Source organism: Bidens hawaiensis, unplaced genomic scaffold (genome assembly GCF_021521415.1).
Source record: "Bidens hawaiensis isolate Kalapana, Puna unplaced genomic scaffold, B.hawaiensis_p1.1 tig00003653_1, whole genome shotgun sequence".
Classification (NCBI taxonomy): Eukaryota; Viridiplantae; Streptophyta; class Magnoliopsida; order Asterales; family Asteraceae; genus Bidens; species Bidens hawaiensis.
Genome location: NW_027491209.1, coordinates 1,414,030 through 1,434,491, shown reverse-complemented (window position 1 = coordinate 1,434,491; position 20,462 = coordinate 1,414,030). Strand labels below are relative to the sequence as shown.

The 20,462-nt window shown below is 36.1% G+C and overlaps 3 protein-coding genes and 1 pseudogene across 4 annotated transcripts; 2 read left to right on the top strand and 2 right to left on the bottom strand.

Annotated features, from left to right (window-relative positions):
- The first annotated feature begins 96 nt into the window (after nucleotides 1-96).
- On the top strand, nucleotides 97-4,032 carry LOC143624077 (glutamate receptor 1.2-like; annotated as a pseudogene). The gene is made up of 6 exons (XR_013152033.1): nucleotides 97-364; nucleotides 757-1,308; nucleotides 2,016-2,677; nucleotides 2,756-3,056; nucleotides 3,133-3,506; nucleotides 3,583-4,032. The product of XR_013152033.1 is annotated as a glutamate receptor 1.2-like (transcript).
- On the bottom strand, nucleotides 4,022-6,666 carry LOC143624078 (uncharacterized). The gene is made up of 2 exons (XM_077094824.1): nucleotides 6,024-6,666; nucleotides 4,022-4,999 (listed from the first exon to the last, which is right to left on the bottom strand). The coding sequence occupies exons 1-2, from the start codon at nucleotides 6,555-6,557 to the stop codon at nucleotides 4,148-4,150; spliced, it is 1,386 nt and encodes a 461-aa protein (XP_076950939.1). The 5' UTR covers nucleotides 6,558-6,666; the 3' UTR covers nucleotides 4,022-4,147.
- A 1,307-nt stretch (nucleotides 6,667-7,973) lies between these two features.
- On the bottom strand, nucleotides 7,974-11,015 carry LOC143624003 (uncharacterized). The gene is made up of 9 exons (XM_077094766.1): nucleotides 10,855-11,015; nucleotides 10,589-10,779; nucleotides 10,235-10,510; nucleotides 10,103-10,161; nucleotides 9,946-9,982; nucleotides 9,793-9,864; nucleotides 9,559-9,718; nucleotides 9,305-9,475; nucleotides 7,974-8,673 (listed from the first exon to the last, which is right to left on the bottom strand). Exons 1-9 carry the CDS (start codon nucleotides 11,005-11,007, stop codon nucleotides 8,299-8,301), a joined length of 1,494 nt encoding a protein of 497 aa, XP_076950881.1. The 5' UTR covers nucleotides 11,008-11,015; the 3' UTR covers nucleotides 7,974-8,298.
- A 7,845-nt stretch (nucleotides 11,016-18,860) lies between these two features.
- LOC143624074 (ADP-ribosylation factor-like protein 8a) lies at nucleotides 18,861-20,462 on the top strand. Its single transcript, XM_077094822.1, has 6 exons — nucleotides 18,861-19,066; nucleotides 19,364-19,445; nucleotides 19,540-19,572; nucleotides 19,672-19,793; nucleotides 19,882-20,043; nucleotides 20,135-20,462. The coding sequence occupies exons 1-6, from the start codon at nucleotides 19,029-19,031 to the stop codon at nucleotides 20,250-20,252; spliced, it is 555 nt and encodes a 184-aa protein (XP_076950937.1). The 5' UTR covers nucleotides 18,861-19,028; the 3' UTR covers nucleotides 20,253-20,462.

Here is a 20,462-nt window from a genome sequence, read left to right as displayed (position 1 = left end):
AGTAGCTATTTAAATTACCTAGTAGCTTAATTAATTGTCTTTTTTTTGGGGGGGTATATATGTACCCCATTGATCAGAAGTTGAAAACAAGCACCCATGTCTCCCATCAAAACCAACGTTTGGGTTATACTAATTTTCTGCACTTTAAACCATGGTTTACATGCACATTTAGTCGATGTCGGGATTGTTCTTGACATGGAATCATGGGTCGGCAGATCCATGTATAGTTGCATTACGATGGCTGTTTCGGACTTCTACGCTCGTAACGATAGTTACAGAAGCAAGATAGTTATCCAGACAAGGGATTCTAAAGGAGATCCACTACATGCTAATATGTAGCACTTATGCAAGTTCTAAAAGAAAAGTTTTAAAAATAAAACAAGCATTATTTTTAAAAACATGGAAAACAGCTTATTTTCCTTAAATCCAGTTCGCAATAAGTTTAATACAAAGCAGTTTTCTTGGCTTTCATAAGGTTTACTCAAAGTTAGCAAATAGATATTATATAATTAGGGTTTGGATCAAATACAAATGAAATTAACATGCTAAACGTGAGAAGCAAATAGAGTAATTATATATACAAGTAGAGTAATTATGTAATTATGTAATTACATAATTACTCTACTTGGTTTTCACGTTTAGCACGCTAATTTCATTTGTACGTTAACCTTCCCCATATAATTAATGATTCTATTCATGTGCCATCACCCTTTTATAATTCTTTTGTTTAACTACGTTTTATTTATTTTTTCGCAGTTCTTGATCTTGTAAATACAGTAAAGGTGAGCGCAATCATAGGCCCAGAAACATATATTGGCTCAAAGCTAGTGACCTCAATTCCTGATAACACCAAGGTGCCTATATTTACTTTTGCTGGTAAATCGTCGGTGCAACATCCTTACATATTTTATATCAAAGAAGACGAGTTCGCTATGTCCCAAGGCATCGCTGCCCTTGTAAAACTATATAAATGGAGGGATGTTATCTTTGTTTATGAGGACACTGATCATGGGCCACATATTTTAGAGCATTTGTTCGCATCATTTCAATACAAAAGCATACGAATCGCTTACAATTGTGCCATTTCGGCATCTGCAACAAATGATCAAGTCATCAAAGAGTTGCGTAAGCTTATGAGTATTCAAACAACCGTAATTATCGTGCACGTGTCACCTTTGTTAGCATCTAGCATTTTCCTAAATGCAAAGATGCTAGGAATGATGAGTAGAGAGTATGCATGGATCTTAACACATAAAACCATTGAGACAATGCATTCAACAGAATTCCAAGTTGTTGAATCACTACAAGGTATTTTATAATAAAAACTACGTAATGTATTATTGATTAACTATTTATCGGAATACAATTTAGATAATCACATAGAAAATCTAATCAAATCATATCTTTTAACTATTGTAATTATATTACAATAAACACAATGGACGGCTAAACCATTTCAGAGGCCCAAAGCAAAGCGAAAATCTAGGCCGTTTTTAAAAAAAAATAGTTTGTGCTCTCGATTATATATTCAAGTACACATTGATAATTAGAAACACATATTAAACACGCAATTTAGGATGATCTCTCGCATTATTATTATATTCAAGACCTAAAGCAAAGCTATATTAAAACAATCCTTCGTACAATAACCCTAAACATGACTATGTATTTATAAGGGTGACCCAATTTGGCCAACAAGTAATACCAATTATAATATAACCCTAATTGCAACCTCATAAAACCATTACATCATTGTTCAATCTCATTGGCCCAAATATGTCCAACCCGGTCACTATGATGAGCGTATTATTAGGAAATTACTAACATATATGACATGGAAATTGTTGAGAAGAAACTTAAATAACAAACTGATCAATTTATAAGTATCTAAGGTATTTTGTATGAATTATAAATTTATAATTCTTTTTTTATAAATTTGGACGCCTATTCACGTGGCCGAAAAAAAATTGCTTAGGTCGAATAAACCTTAGCTAATATATTCTCTCTGATTCAAGGGGCACTTGGTTTTTGGCCTGACATTTCAATGTCGAGTAAGCTGCATGACTTGACGAAAAGATGGCACAATGAGTTCTCGAGAGAGCTGCCTACGCTTGCCATAAGGGCGTATGACATCGCATGGGCCCTTGCCGAGGCTGTAGAGAAGGCTGAAGTCCCACAAAATGGTCATATGCTTTTAAGTGAGATCTTGAAAGTCAAATTCAAGGGTGCTGGTGGTGTGTTTCAACTTAGTGGAAATAAACTAGTTTCCAATGGATTCGAGATTATAAATGTGATCGACCATGGAGAAAGGAAAGTGGGATATTGGACTGTATCGAACGGAATTAGACGAGCTCATTTACCACTCGATGACGTTGTGCTATGTTCTAGTAGCATCGAAGAGGTTGTTTGGCCCGGAGGGTCTACTACAATTCCAAGAGGTTGGATTTCACGAATGAGTGTCGGGAAAACATTAAGGATTGGCGTCCGAACTGGTCAAAGTTTTAAGTACTTTGTAGATGCATACTATGATGCAAAGAAAAACGAGACAACTGCTACTGGGTTCTCTGTTGATGTTTTCAACACTTACATTCATGCATTACCATATGAAGTGTCTTACAAATTCGTCCCATTTGCAAGCGGAAGCTACAATGATCTTATAAATAAGGTTTATAATCAGGTAAGGATACTTTCGGCTTCATGTTTAACACGCGCAAATTGCATAAAATGACAAAACGTTAATTTGGTTTATAAACAGGAACTCGATGGTGTTCTTGGAGATTCCACGATCCTAGCCAGTAGATCGCAGTATGTTGATTTCACGGCAACTTACACTGACGTTGGAATAGGGACTCTAATTCGAATAAAAGAAAAAGACCCGTGGGGGTTTTTGAAGCGATTCGATGTGGATTTGTGGCTAACTTATGTTGTTTTCGGCATCATTGCCATCTTACCCGTATGGGCTATTTTAGCTGTGAATCAAGCACATGAAAGCACACCACCTCATCAAATTGGGACGCTTGCAGTTCTCATCTTATTGAGCATCTATGTCGCTCAAAGTAGTCACTCAATCTTCGTTATTTATACTAACAAAATAAAATTTAATCAATAGCTTATAAATCGTTGGTTTTGCAGAAGAGAGGTTGTTAAGGAACCTGTCAAGACTCGCGATGCTTGTTTGGTTTGTAATGGTGGCTTTCTTGTTTAAACAAAGTTATATCGCAACACAGGCTTCATTGTCGTCGGTTGAACAATTTGAGTTAACCATGAAACAGGGAATTGTCGGATTCCATGATGGTTCTTTTTTTGGAGATCTGAAACTTACAAACAATATGCAAAACCCCTATCGATCATACGAGGATTACGCTGCTGCATTATCAAGAGGTGGAAAGCATGTCGGTGCAGATGCCATTGTTGATGGAATTCCTTACATCAAGATGTTTCTTAGGAGGTAACCACATGACCATGCCATGGTGTTATCTAAAACTATTATTTCTGGTTTTGGCTTTGTAAGTACCCTTTACATGCACCTATTGTCTTATATGAATCTCACATTAACTTATCATTCTCATGTATATCATTCAGATCTTTGCAAAAGGTTCGCCTTTGGTAATAGATATGTCGAGGGAAATTGCGAAAATAAGAGAAGACGGGACTCTAATGAAACTAGAGAAGAAGTGGTTCGGGAAAGACTTCTCTTTATCGTTCCCCACCATGCCTGAAAACCCAAACATAGTTAGATTTTGGGGTCTATTTATGGTTACTGGAGTCTCTTTGGCTTTAGCCCTTATAGCATTGGCACTCTACTTGGTTCGCGCAAAGATGGAGCTCGGGACCATTATTTCATTCTTAGCAGGGCAACACTTAGTAGCCACGGTTACAAATCTCTGGACTACTGTTTCGATCATAACAGGACGGTATTTAGTACCAAGAGTTACAAATCTCCTGTACGCACGTATGATGCGGGTGTATAATTCGTATATAAACTGATAACCGTTTGTAAACTTTATCGCTCTCGTCTATGATTTGAAAAATAATGGTGGAGTCATCTATCATGCTTAATTATTACCTCTCTAAAATACACACTCAATACACAGGATATATAATGTACATAAAATAAGTATACCCCCAAATTGAGGAAAAAAATATATCACTTCTTACCACTCCATTTAAATGGAAGCTTCCATCTTTTATGCCAATAAATTGAGACCCTAGGCCACAAAGGGAACCCGAATGAGTAATCAAGCGGACGGTCCACGGGTCCCCCAACCAACAAAGGGAACCACACATACCTTGAGTCCCTTAAATCCGCCGGGTTCCATCGGTCCGCCATAAATATAAAAACACCCGGAAACCCACGTAACGGAAGAACAAATGTGCTTTGCGCAAAAAACGTAGCAAGCCGAAACACTTTATTCCCCCCAACACATGGGTTCCCCATCGTCTCCCATGGGCCCATAACATTCTCCGCTGCATGGGCCAGGGCCTCGTTTGGGGCCCAACCCGTGCAGCCTGAAGTCACCATGTAATAAGTCCCCTCATGTTTAAACAGGGCCGGAGCTTCACGGTGCTGGCCCACCAAAACCCGTCTCACCACATTTGTAACATCGAGATAGTCTTCCGTGAGGGGGCCGATATGAAGCTCACTGTTGTCTTCTGAAGAGTATATTAAGTATGCCACGTCATCATCGTCTTTGAATATTGTCATGTCTCGGCTTTCGAACCCGTGTGGTCTTTTGCTTTTGATGTAGTCAAACGGGCCAGTTGGGGAGCTGCTAACGGCAATTCCTACCGAGGCTTTCGTGTAATTAGCATCGTCTATATGCATCCACATTACGTATTTATTTGTGTTTTTGTTGTAAATTACTTTTGGTCTTTCTAATACATTAGATGGGTGAAGATCATGGGTTTCGTTTGTTTCTTCGGCTGCTAATACGATACCCTCGTTTTTCCATGTCCAAAGATCTTTTGAAGAATAGCAACTGACACCTATGATGTCAACCTGCAATTAAAGCTACATTATTAGTACAATAATATAAGTTTTCTAATACCATGATTTATGCAGCTGCATAGATTAAATATAAACTCTGGTTAACTTTTGACCCATTTAACCAGTTTGATTTTAGCTAAAAAAATTTATTTGACCCATTCCGGTTAGGGAGTTAGGGGCGTGCATGGGTGATGGGTCAGTCCAGGTTGGTTTTTGGCTCAAATAGTACCAAATACAAAAAAAAAAAAAAGAAAAAGGTTTTTGGGAACTGTTCAGTCTTTTCAGTTTTACCATTTGGGCTTAAAAAACTTAAGCTGGAAAAAAATGGTCCAAAATAATGAATTTGGGCCATTTTTTTTTTGTTAATTAATGATTAGTTGTTATTGCAAATTTGCACCTAAAATTATAGGCTACATCGTTTATTAATCTCTTATAAATTACTTACCGGTTATTTGGGTTCGATTCAGTTTGTTCGGTTTTACCATAATTCATCTAACTTGTTTCTGTTAACTAAAGATTAGTTGATAATTACAAATTTGGGCTACACCGTCTATTAATTTCTTGTAAATTACTTAAATTCCTTGTTTTTCAGTTTGGTTCGGTATTCTTGGTTTTACCATTTGGATTGAAAATTTTAGGCTGGAAAAATAATGACCCAAAGAAAAAGAATTTGGACCTGAAACTTTGGGCCTAAACTTTTTTTTAATTAATGATTAGTTGATTTTCAAACATTTGCACCTAAAATATTTGGGCTTACACCATCTATTAATTTCTTATAACTTACCTAAAATCGGGGTTTTTCAGTTCGGTTCGGTTTTTCAGTTTTTGGTCGATATCAAACTGAAACTGAACCGAAAAATGTCAAACCTATTTTATCAAAATCATCGCTCAAAATGGCCACTTTGATGATTTTTCCTAAAAGTAAACCATGGACAACTTTTGACCCGTTTAACCAATTCGTTCAGTTTGCTTTTTAGCTAAACGTTTTTAGTTGACCTGTTTGACTCATTCCAGTTATCAAGATTAAGAAACTAACCCGAGCTGCAGCCTTTTTGTGAGCGTAATAAGTGGGCCCGTCTTTATACTCTCCATACCAATAATATGTCCTCGAGCGATCATCATACAAAATACCTCCCCCGTGAGCTTGAATAGGATTCCCATCAGTATCCAACCAAATCCTACCCGGATGATAATAAAGACTCTCGTTACCAACATCCTTAATCAGGTCAATGACAGTCTTTTGACCAGGAAAGAACAAGTATCTAAGTTGAGAAGATTCATCAAGAAACTCTTCGATCAGGGTCGTCGGTCGTTTAGGTTTCCGTTTGATAGCGCGCGGAGACCGCTTTCGTGGGGGTGGGATTTTTATGCTCTCGTCATCGACTTGTACAAGTTCACGGTAAAATGGATGTTGGCTGGTGTAGGTTAGTGCGTGTTGAGTTTGGTTGAGTAGGTAAAAGTGGAAGACGAGTACGCATAGTATGACGGTGCATATTATAAGGGAGAGGTTGTAGTAATTTAAAGTGGTTGGTTTCTTGTATTTGTTCTTCATTCTTGTTTTGATCTCCATTTATTTAATCTTCTTCAAGATAATGCTACAAGTAATAGTCAAAATAGTCAACCTTTGTTAATCTAATTAAAACCCTAATTATAAGTTTGGACATTCGAATCATACGGGTCGAATTAGTGATAAAAAAACATCCTAAATTGAACAATTAATTGGTGATTTGGTATTCAATTGTGTTTCTGAAACAATCAAAACATAGTTCAAGTAATTCACTTGGAGCAGAATCAATCAAAATACAGAAACAAGCTAACAATCAAATAATTAAGATGAAGTAAAGGTTGCATACCTGATACCATTGATGAATCGATGAAGTAATAGTAATCTGATCTGAATGGATTGAAAATTGGTTTGGTAAGTTTGAATTCTGGATCTGGAAGTGATGCTGGTGATTGTGACTTAAGACCAAATATATATATGTATATGTAGCTTTCAATAATCAACGGATGCTTTTATATCTGCTCTGTACAAGATGATGATGATGATGATGATTGTTATTATTATTTCAACGACTAGTTGTTTGGTTTCGTTTGGTTGTTTTCTTGAATTATTATTATTAATTTATTACGTTCATTATCATTTATCACCGTCTCTTATTAAACGCCCCGGTATGGAATCCAATTCTACCTCCAAAGCATATATTTTTTTAACCCACTAATATAATCGATCATCTTCATTTTATAATTATAAAAAAAAACTTACCATAAATAAAAAAAAACTCGACTCAACCTGAAACCCTATATCTTTTGTCATGTTTGGAGCTTAACGCAAGACCTCTCTTTTTAAAATGAAGTCTTTACATTTTCACTACAACCCCTTGCGTCAAAGATAATTGGCTCTCAACGATATGTGTGATGATTTTTTTAGATGTGCTATACATTTAATTTTCTTATTATTAAACTAGAATAGGAAAAAAAAATAAAAAATAAAAACTTTAATTATACCGCCATTTTAGCAGCCACTAAATATATAAGATTTGTTACTATTTAATATAATATTTTACTATTCATAATCACGCTTTTATAACTACACTGTTTTTTTCTATAAAAGCAATAATATATAATTTATATAATAAGTTACTTATTTTAATTATAAAAAATTCGTCAACTTTTACACCGAGACAATTACAAACTAACGGCAGATAGACGGGCAATAAGCTGCGCCGCTACCCCCTTCTGAAAATTTCTTAAAGTTGTAAAGAAAAGATAGCTTTAATACATGTGATAAATGAATTCTTTGAACTCAGATAAAATTTTAACAGTTTTATTATGTTTACAAATAAATATTAAAAATGTTATCCCTGTTTTTGAGTTAATAATCCTCTCATTAAATTTGTCCAAAAAAGATAAAAAAGAGTTTGTGAGGAGGAGAATGTTTAACATAAGTTAAAACAGAAAAACCAAAAAGTCACAAGTTTGGAACCAACATCCAGCAATGACGGACCCACAATTGTTCCCAAAAGAGCAAATGCTTAACAATATTCATCTCAAAAAGAATAAAAAAAACATTAAATATCAATAAAGTTATGGTACCAACCAATTATTTATCCTAGAACAAAGATTCCTTTAAACTCATTGTATATTTGGTACAAATATTCGTACATGTATTCAATGTTATTGATCAATGCATGCTTATTACAGTATGACAAACAAATATATATGATGTTATATACACAACACAACCTCAATGAGTCAACCAAAGTCTTGCGACTTGATGATCGAGTTCGTCTGTAACTCTATACTTTTGTTTACAAATTCTGTTGATTGTTACTCCTAGGAACCGTTGAACACAAAGAAAAATGTCTACCCTTTTCTTGGTAAGCTTTAATGATCCAAAACAACGTTAGAATCGTCAAATCAATAGAAAGTGTTAGAACACTAGCCCATAGCAATTTAATAGAGGCTTTGAACGGTTTGCATTGGTGTTTTGCCATGTCCGCAATTGCATGTTTTAACGGCGTGCATCCAGCTAAGCTTTGCAAATCTGGATATGTAGCTATTAAATTCTCAACAGATTTAATATAAGCCATTGTTTTCCCGTATGCTGATTCGGGAAAGAATCTACCCTCGGCTTTACAAATGTTCGATGGCGTGTCTTTTTTGCATGTTAAGGTTGAAAGAATCTGCAAACACACTCCAAAAAGTGTGGAAACAAAAAAACTTGAGTTCCTTAAAGAACATGGATCTATAAAATGAAAACTAATTCAAGTTCATGGGTACTGGTAGGCCTGTAAACGAACCAAGCGTTTAGTGAACCGTTTGGCTGCAAACACACTCCAAACGTTCAGTGAACCAAACGTAAATGAAGAAAACTTTTTGTTCATTTAGTTAAAAGAAATAAACAATGAACATGAACACACATATCATTCTTTCATTTATGTTTGTTAATTTACGTTTGTCTATGTTCGTTGGTTTATATATTCATTTAAATTTTTTAGGCCCGTTACAATTTATTCTGGTTTTAAGAAATCAAAATATCAATCACTGCAATCAGGTCTAGTTTTATTAATCACATTAATTTTAACTATGTTTGTTCATTTATGTTCGTTTAGTTTGTGAGCCATTCGTTTATACTATCAATGAACGACCAAAAACAAACACGAACATGCCCATTTTCTTAACTAACGAACAAGAAAACCATGTTCATTTGACTGTCCATGTTCGATCGTTTGTTCAAGTTAACCAAACGAACACGAACATGCCCTGTTCGTGTTCGTTTGGTTCACTAACAGCCCTATGGATATAGAGACTAACACTTGGTAGATCATGAATTTGAATAGCATCTTGTTGGCAGTTTCCAGGGACATAAGTGTAATTAGGTGGCCCCGAGAAAGGGTCACAAATTTTCTTGATCATAAATGAATCATCACTTTGGCTGTTCGGCTGAATCATTTTAAAAGCCAATGATGTTATTTGTGAATTTGACTGCAATTAAAAAGAAAACAAAAATCATTAAGACATTAACCGTTCTAAATTTGAAGAATTCAAACAAATGATGGTGAACGTACCTCGGCTATATATTTGTGAACCGTGTAACCAACTTGAGTCATGAGTTTATCCGAGTTTGACAAATTTGAGCATGAAGAGAGAATTGACATGATACCATTGTTTTTGGAACTTTGGCTTTGTTCAAAATCCTCAAAAGCTTCACACGTGTCACCTGCAAAGCTGCGCACGTGTCAACCCCGTCTCAGCACCTTATCATTGTCAAGTCAATAGAAAAAAGTCAACATCGTACTCACACGTGGAAGAAGAAGTCAAAGCCGGTCAAAATCCAACTAACAGTCGTCAAAATCCAGCACACGACAATAAGGCTGCGTGTGAAAGTGTTAATACATATAGGTTTGACATGATAATTTGATGAAAGTTAAACAAACATATGTCATTCAACTCACATGATAAATCCAGGGTGCCAATGCAAGAACAGGATAACTGAAAACAATACAGTTATATAATATTATTATTATTATTATTATTATTATTATTATTATTATTAACTCAAACTATGTATATTTAGTATTTACATCATCATCAAGATTAATGAAATCTTACCACATCCTGTGACTAAAACCACCAAATTAGCTGTGACAAAAACAAGATTTGCAGTGTGACTGTAACACGAAATAAAATTGTTAAAAAATCATGATGTATAGCTACAAATATTTAATAGAGATAATTGCTTACACGGCTTTCATTGCACGATTAGAGGCTTGTCGCGCATCTTGAACAAAACTTTGAATTGAATTTGTTTCCTTCCTCATTTGATTAGTTGTCTGATTCAAAATCTCGGATGTTTGGCGATCATAAGGCTGTAAAAGGACCTGGATTTTTACAAAACCGTGCATAACTGCTTCAAGCGTTTGTTGCATATTACTAGCAGCTCCTAAAATAGTGTCCATCAGGGTCTTGCTTTTGTGTAAAGAGCTTTGATTTGCCACCAAAACCAAACTCGAGAAAACACTTCAAGAAACCAAAACAGGATATATATAATCAGCATATTGCTTATAATAATGTCTATGATGATGGTAAAGGTAAACTTACATGGCGATTAATATGAACATAGCAGTGAGCACAAAACAAGCAAGAAAATAAGAACTTGGATGATCAAGAAACGGGTGGAAACCGCCGCCATTAAAACTCTTAACCATCAAGAAACTCCAAAAACCAAGACCAAACATGATCCAAATCCCAGCCATCGCGTAGCCATGGACGCCTGTAAACGCGGCAGACTGGCAAATTCATATAAATCAATAACAAAACACAACCCAATAAAAAATAAAAAGTTTAGAAGAAATAGTACTTACAGCCCAATAATGTTTGTTGCGGATATCATAACCACCTTTGTAGAATTGAAAATGGCGAAGAGGGTCGGGGCGGGAAGCGAGGACGGGTGAGTTTTGCGTGAAGAGGGAGGCGAGGAGCAATAGGGAGATGAATGAGGCTTTGGAAATGGACATGGGAGAATAATAATGTGAATGTGAATGTGAATGTGAATGTGAATGTGAATATGGGAATTGAGGAATGCATGATTGAATAATAATATATGACTTGGGGGTTAAGGTAAGGATAGCTTGGTTGATGGAAAGAAGTGAGTCAGGAAGAAGATGATGAGATGATGAAGAAGAAGACAGAAGATTTAGGTGATACGCAAATCTGTTTAGGAATCGCCCGTCATTTACGTTCTTGTATTTTATTTTCCCTCCTTCACACGCTTTAATTGACCTTCTTTGACGCAAACAAGATTCACATTTTCATTTTGGTACTTTGTGTTGTCTTTGAACATGCACAACGGAAAACAACACTATTCATAGGGTATGACACCCCGGACACCCTCGGGTTGCGGCGGAGGTGTAAAACCGTGTATTTACACATCCACTTAACTCGAAAGCATGAAGTTGCCACCATCACTGCCTTCGGTCACCTTCCCCTCACCAGCGGCAAGTAACTTTCATTAACCATTATGCAAACCGAACAAAAAGTAGACGTAAAAAATGTTGAAGCGCACACGTTTGTTGCGTCATGTTAACACACAAAAATTAGATCGAAGCGTAATATATAGAAAAAAAATAACCAAGTCAACTTAACATCTACGCGTTGCGACGGGACTGTTATACGGGAAGATGGGCATAAAAACGATGAACCACACACACGCGTTGCAGCGTGTTAACTTGTTAAATTTAGACCGAAATGTTAAACAAAAAAATTGTAAAGATGAAAGGTATAGGAGACAAGAGTTGAAAGTGGAAGAATGTTTTATGACATATTTGTAAACTATGAAAATCGTTGGTGCCAAAAGTGTAAAACAAAAAGGAAAGAAAAAAAAATAAGAAAATTAGATAAAATGAAGTACAAACTAAGAAGCTTAATGTACAAACCTTCAATGCCAACTCCTTCCAAATTTGTAATTATATAAATAATATATGTCCCAGCCAGGGGCGCTACCTCTTGAGCCCTACCAGGGGTTGCCGCCCCTTGCACCCCGCCACTAGGGGCGCTGCCCTCGGAACCTCACAAAAGGGGCGTTGCCCCCTTGCTATGACTTAATTATAATAAGATCAAATAAGTGTGCACCCCGCACTCGACTTATTTAGATTCATATTACAATTAACATGATCAACAAGTTAATCCTTAATTACACTAAAATCAATAACACCAATGAAACACATGGGTCAAATATAATATCTTCTTTTCTTCACGATAACTTAAGTTTGCATAGATACATAGCGTTTCGATATAAATTTTAATATAATTATACTGATTATAATGTGCGTACAAACTTTAGTAGCATTATGTTTCATCACCTTCCATCACGACACACATATTACGTGTCCTAGTGATGGTTATTTTTGAGAATCAATGTAAACATATCATGGTTCGCAATAACCATACGTTAGTTGAGGAGCACTCATTTTCTAGACAAATCTATAATATATATAAACGAAAACCCAAAAATTCTATGTGTCGCGATGTGGTCGCTCCCCCATTTTTTGGAGCCACCAGATTTGCTTGATTTTAAAATGGTGGTTTCTCATTAATTTAACCCGTTTAAGGTTTAAATATGTTCTTACCAAACCCAAATACACTTAAAATGGGTCCTTAATCCTTTCTCTTTGGCACCGAACCTCTCAGCCACCCTATCACCCCCAAACTAACAAAACCCTAGACCTCAATTTCGACCAATCAATTTGGTGATAACAGAGAAATAGCTCTTTAAACAGGTCATAACTTTTCAAAAAATCTCACAGGTCTCCATCTCTCTCTTTCTATCTCTATCAATCTCAATTCTGAAAAGCTTAAACACAACAATTAACTTCCAACCGAGTCGTCTGCTTTACAAATTAGAATCGGTGGCCATTCAATAGGTTGATTCCTCAATTGATTCGAACAATTCATGTCTCTATTTGATTCCTCATGAAAACATCAAGCGACATCAATATCCAGTAAACGATTCATAAGGTATGTTCGATTTGTATTTCATAAATACTATTAAGCCTAAATATTTGATTTCATGTTGCATCTAAACACTAAAATGATTCGTGCTCATCAACTGTACGGACCCTAAAACATTGACTTCGATTTTCATCTAAACTATAATCGCTAATGTTATTCGTATTTAAGTGTGTTCATATAGTTTTCAGAATGAAGGGTTATACGGCTTCAATAAATTATGCCATTAAGTTCTACTCAAGAGAATGATTCTTTTTAGTTTGAGCAGTCTTCTGATTGAGTTTATATTAATTTGAAAATTGTAACCATTTTCAATAGTTTTGTAAATTAGTGAAGTTTAACGTGTTTGAATAAGTGTGTTTGATTTTAGCGATTAGGTTTTTAGGTCGTGGTATAGCAATTTGACAATTTGTGTTTTTTGTACAGAGAATTTGTTCATTACAATTATTTGGATGATTGGATCTTATATGATTTCTGTGAGTGGTGTGTATAGTTAGGTTTAGTTATTAGTGAAACTGAAGCCATCAGTTAATTGATTTTATTAACCAATCGATTTTCGATTAGTTTGTTGGTTTCTGGTTCGGTTCGGTTAATAACCAAAACCAAACTTAACCCTTTACCTTAATTTTAGTCATACTGAAAGAAAATTAAAGTCTGATTGTGATTTTTGGTAAGCATTTGGGATTGAGTTGGACATTTGTTGATCCAAATACAAAAATGACACAATCTCTTTAGAGATCATATTTATATTTTTGTTTTATATTACATGCTATATGAAATAGCTGCATAAACTAGCTTCTTTTTGTTTGATGTTATTTGGTTGCAGTTTATTCAAACAAAACTAGCTGAAAAAGTGGATTATTGATTCATTGAACGCATAACAGATTATGCTTCCATGGAAGCTTTGATTCAAGGTATGTTACTTTACTTTGCAAAATATGTATTTCTAAACGCAAATTAGCACGTTTACAGTAAAGTAGTTGGTTAAGGTGGTACATGACAGAATCGTTCGCACACAGAGTCACAATTTACTGTATAGTGTGCGTTATTAAAATAACCAATTATACGAGATCATGTACTATTGAAAGTAATATATGGAGGTGTAAATGCAAGCGATGTAAAGTGTATGGGCTATAGATGGATTATGCGACGTTATTAATAAGTCTTGCAGTTGTAAAACTAATTAAAATGAGAAAAATAATAATAACTTTAAACTATAAAAAGGTGCAGGGACTTTATTGTTAAAGTTTTGAAAGTTAATGGAATCTTGATATGTTGTAGTCTCGTCTTATTGGCCTTGGAGTTGTTTATTATATAATATTAATATATTATAGTTGTTTTTTGTTTATGAATTAGAAACTGAATTCCAGATTGACAACATTTACTTTTCACCACCGAGTTTATTATACCAGGCTGCTGGGTCTTAATTCCTCGTATAAGAAAATGGTAAATTGATAATGAATATTGAAAAGACCAAATTTGTTACTGATTGTGATTGTGACTAATTGGTTATGTTTTAGTTCTTGCAAGTTATGAAATGTAACTTTAGGGCTTTGTTAGTCAACCTCAAAACCACTGTTTCTTTTTGTGAGTCAAATTTTGTCAAAATATGTATTTCTAAACGCAAATTAGCACGTTTACAGTAAAGTAGTTGGTTAAGGTGGTACATGACAGAATCGTTCGCACACAGAGTCACAATTTACTGTATAGTGTGCGTTATTAAAATAACCAATTATACGAGATCATGTACTATTGAAAGTAATATATGGAGGTGTAAATGCAAGCGATGTAAAGTGTATGGGCTATAGATGGATTATGCGACGTTATTAATAAGTCTTGCAGTTGTAAAACTAATTAAAATGAGAAAAATAATAATAACTTTAAACTATAAAAAGGTGCAGGGACTTTATTGTTAAAGTTTTGAAAGTTAATGGAATCTTGATATGTTGTAGTCTCGTCTTATTGGCCTTGGAGTTGTTTATTATATAATATTAATATATTATAGTTGTTTTTTGTTTATGAATTAGAAACTGAATTCCAGATTGACAACATTTACTTTTCACCACCGAGTTTATTATACCAGGCTGCTGGGTCTTAATTCCTCGTATAAGAAAATGGTAAATTGATAATGAATATTGAAAAGACCAAATTTGTTACTGATTGTGATTGTGACTAATTGGTTATGTTTTAGTTCTTGCAAGTTATGAAATGTAACTTTAGGGCTTTGTTAGTCAACCTCAAAACCACTGTTTCTTTTTGTGAGTCAAATTTTGTCAAAAAAAAGTATGTTTTTTTAATAGATTAATTGTGTACCATAAAGTTTGTTATATGGGTTGTGTTAGCAGGCACCTGAACATGGCACGAGTTTTTATAGGTTGACATGAACATGACACGAAAGTTGGTTTCATATGTGTTTTTTTAACATTATAGGCGGTAAAAATTCGATAGAGATGCGAGAAATTTGACCCAAAAAGTGGGAAAGGTTCAATCTTTTTTGTTGGAATGGCATTCAAAAGCCCAAAAATAATCAGTGAAGCAAGTGGAAAGTGGGCATCGGAGGGTACATTTGAGGATCTTGAAGTGATCACGGGCCAAAATTTGGGACCGAATTGAAGAGGAAGTGCACCTCCAAACATTGAAGGATCATTTGCAACAATTGGAAACTTAATGTCTAGACATAGAGCTGCTGCAAATGCTGCTGACTAGCTGAGTCTAAAGAACATATTCGGGTCGACCCGCCTTATATTGAACAATTTTTTTATCAATTAACTCCTGTGTTAATATACCTATAGGTTACTTTTGACTCCACCCCTGATTGAATCTTTTGGATGGGAATATGTATTCTACATGTTTGGCATGTTTGGAATTGTGCGGTAAGGTAACAAGATTTTGTCTTAAATTAAGTTTTTTTAGCGAGTGATGATTAATTTGTTTAGCTTTAAATTTTACACTTTTTAGGGGTTTAGATTGTCGCAGAAGACCAACCTCGGACTCAACATTATCGGACCAACAAATTTTTTTTGTTGTTGTTTTGACCCGTTACCCAACCTGTTTGACCCACCGATTCACATAATATTTGAAAAGGTGGAATCAAATATTGATTCATTGTACAGTCTTAATTTTTTCATGCAGTCGAAATAACTCAACAATTAAATATTAAAATTAGCTTCTATTAACATTAGTGATTTATTCAAAGGTATTAAAATAATGGGGGTTTTTTTAAATATCCGAGTTGGTCGTGCGTGCGTTTAATTTTAAACGAACAAACCGAACATGCTTCGTTTATGTTCATTTGGTTTATTTACAGGCCTATTCCAAAGAATATGTTTAAATTTAGTTGGATTAAAGAGATTTTATTCGTGTGATTTTGTTATCGATTAAAATAGTGTGTCACGAACTACAAAACCAACAAGCCATCCACCACCATGTAACACATAATACATCCGGCAAACAATAAATTTTATAGTTTATATAAATAAATTTTACTTAACAAAATGAAATTTCACAATACCAAAAGTTAATTGGAGGAAGTTGGGACTATATACCATTAGCGGCTATTCGACTAGAAATCAATCCAACCTAACTATAAACCTACATATCTCAATTGAAATAGCTCAAACGTTAAAAAATATAATCAAATAACAAACTAATATATACATAATAAATCAAAACAAAACTCTGTTAAAAAATAAAACAAACCATTACAAAAAATAAAATAGAATTACAATTAAAAACAAAACCTAAGTAAACCCCACTGGGGCTAAAAGCTAGTAATTAAATAAATAAATAACCACGCGAAGAGATCAACTTAGGCTGAGGGGTGTGGAGCGCTAGGAAGGGCGCAAGAGGCCGGAGGCTCGCGCCCCGGGGCGCGAGCACCACACCACCGAGGCGCGATAGGGGCGCGAGAGAGGCGCGAGAGCGGAAAACGAGGCAGGCGCCAGGGTGCTAGCGGCTGAGAATGGCGCAAGAGTTTTCTTGGAAAGCGTGAATAGCCGTTGGGGGGTGTTTTATTTAAAAAAAAAAACGTTTTTTTTCCTATATATAATAACAAACCCATTTCAACACCCATATCAAACCTATTTCCAACTCGATTTTGTTTCTCTGTATTAAACATATATCAAACCCAAACCAATATCACATACCACACCCAAAACCCGAAATCACCCCATCTTCCAAACCTTTTTTTAAAAACGTGGCTGGAAATTGGTACCCAAACCTAGAATCAGATTACAGTTACGACGATTTATGGTCGGCACCGGACCAACCGATGTTTTATTCGGGGTCGCAACAACCATCCGGCTTTCAACCATCCAACATACAACCGTCTCCTAACTTTGTAGTTCCGGAGACACAAGAACCAGAACCAGAAGGTGAAGCTGCGGGACAAAGAAGACGCGTCCACCGGAAAAAACAAGTTGCAACGGACGGGTCGGGTTCGGCTTCGACCGGAAGGGCGAAACGGAAAATCACTCCGTGGTCATCGGATGAGAAGGAAGCCCTGTGTCGGGCTTGGATAGTCACTTCTGAGGATCGGCGTTGCGGTAATTGTTTTAACGTTTTTAAAAATGATTTTTAATAAAAAAGTTAAATAAAAAAGTTAAATGACTTACAAATTTATTTATGCATTTTGCAGCGGACTACCAAAAGAGCAAGGTCTTTTGGACAAAGGTTAGGGAGACGTTCTATTCGCTCGTTGGGAGTACAGAGCGGACCGCCGATATGATTTTGGGTCGGTGGACCGAAATCAGAAAATTTGTCGGCTTGTTTACTAATCTGTTCAACAGGAACGCCGGTCGTATGAGACCAAGTGGCAGTGACGATTTGGCGGTTTATAATTTCACTGTCGAAGAGTGGAGGCAGGAGTGCCTGCGGAGGTATGGGACGGTGAAGACGTGGGACGATGTAAAGGTGTGGGAGAGGTTGAGAAGGTGTTCTAAGTGGGTTGAGCTGGTGGCGCCGGACGTTGATGCGGAAGTAGGGCCGAAACGGACTAAAACTAGTTCGTCTGGAGCGTACAGCACTTCCGCCGGGTCGGATTGCCGGGTTGGATTCGACCTAAACGTTGCGGGGGAGGAAACGTCTTCACCGCCGAGGAGGCGGCCATTGGGAAGGGACGCCAGGGGCAAAAAACCGGCTGAGGGGGAAGCCGTAAACATCAACGATCTTGTTGAATCCCTCAATAAATTCAACAAAACCATGGAGGTGGTCTCTAATGACAAAAAGGAAAAAAAAGAATGAGAGATTTGGACTTCCTTGCAAGAGACTTCAGCCACCTAAATCCGGTCGACCAAATGCTGATGGAAAAACAAAAGGAACGTATCCGGAAGAGGTTGATCGAAGAAGACCAAGCCGAAGAATAAGAATAATGTTTTTTTTTAGTACTTTAATTTTTTTTTTAGATATTAATGTGTTTTTTTAATTAATGTGTGTTTTTTTAAATAATTTATGAGTTTTTTTAATAATACGTTTTTTTAATACATTTATAAAAAAATAAAAAAATAAACCGCTCGCGCCCCCTCTCGCGCCCCTCCACACCATGGCCCGGGGCGCTATCACCACTACCAACACCCATCTTATCAAGTTTCTCTCTCTGCCACACGTCACAATATTATTGGCTGGCGCCCCCACTCACGCCCCCTCTCGCGCCCCCCACACCCCTCAGCCTTACATACAGTCATGACTCATGAGTCATCCACTCACATGTTCAATCAATAGATAATATCCTCCACGCGCTCTACCTTCGAGTGAGATAACTCAAGCTCACATCTGATTGGTCCACATCACCCTAACCCCAAACCCATGCTTCAAAATCACCCCTCTCCACTTCTTTTCTTAATTCCCAATTTTAATTCAAAACCAATCAATCAATCAATCAATCAATCAATCGTCCATGGGTTTTGAAAATTGATTCCAGACCCTCACAGTTGTTGTTGTTGACTTTCGTCAAAATCAATTCCATTCCATTCGATAGATCTCTTTCTTCTCCGATTGAGAAATTAGGGTTTTTGTTTTCCTCAATTGATTCGCCATGGGCATATGGGAAGCTTTTCTTGATTGGCTCCGCAGGTACTTTCTACTGCTAATTATCTTCTAAACCCTTTAATTTACGCTTCAATTTTGGTCTTTTAGGGTTTGCGTGTTTTAGCTAGACCCGACCCGTTTAGTGGTATTTTTCAGGACCCAGACCCGGTTAATAAGGCCCCGGGAACCGATTCGATTGTAAATAACCGGTTGGGTCTCGTTTTATGATCACCCCTGATTTTAGCTATTTATTTAAGGATCTGTCTGTTTTTTTCACCGATAATTATTTTGATAGATGTGAATTGATGATGATGATGATGATGTTTAAATCACTTGTTACAGCTTGTTTTTCAAGCAAGAAATGGAGCTTTCGTTGATTGGCCTCCAGAATGCTGGCAAAACTTCACTTGTTAATGTTGTTGCTGTAAGTTAATTAAACCAGTTACATATACAGTTTGTTAAAATTCATTTGCAACATAATCGAAACCCGATTTATTTTTGTGTTTTCTTGCTTGTAGACTGGTGGATATACTGAGGACATGATCCCAACTGTAAGTTTTCTTTAAAGATTTACACTTTTGGTGTCTGCAAACGAAGTCTTTGAACCTAGTTATTACGCATTACCTTACGAATAATATTTTGGCGTTTAGGTGGGGTTTAATATGCGAAAGGTAACTAAAGGAAATGTAACCATAAAGTTGTGGGATCTTGGAGGTCAACCCCGCTTTCGCAGCATGTGGGAAAGATACTGTCGTGCGGTGTCTGCTATTGTGTAAGTTGCTTTACTAAAACGTGTTTTGGAAAACTTGTGTTTCGTAAAAATTATTGATTTTTGTTGATTTCATTTGGGATGTGTGCAGTTATGTTGTGGATGCTGCGGATCATGATAATTTGAGCATTTCAAAGGGTGAGCTTCATGATCTGCTAAGTAAACCTGCATTGAATGGTATTCCTTTGTTGGTTTTGGGTAACAAAATTGATAAGGCCGGTGCACTCTCCAAACAAGCTTTGACTGATCAAATGTAAGACTGTTTTTTATATTTTTGTATGTCTTTTTGTTTATGAATAGTCTTTGTGGGTGGAATCAGTTCTTTTATTTGTCATGGTGTACAGGGATTTGAAGGCTATTACAGATAGAGAAGTGTGTTGCTTTATGATATCATGCAAGAATTCAACCAACATTGACTCGGTCATCGATTGGCTTGTGAAGCACTCAAAATCTAAAAGTTAAAGGGCGGACGCTTTCGTGTGTTTGGTTTTGTGTCGGGTTTGGCAGACTTAATGTAGAATGGGGAGTTGTTTTGAATGAATTTGGGTATCGGTTTGTCCAATGGTATACTTTATTATCATTATTTTCTGTCATTCTTTGTTTTCTGATGTTGATTGTTGTGTTGTATATCTTTTTCGGCTACTTTTATGATGCTCTATGAGTTCTGTTTAA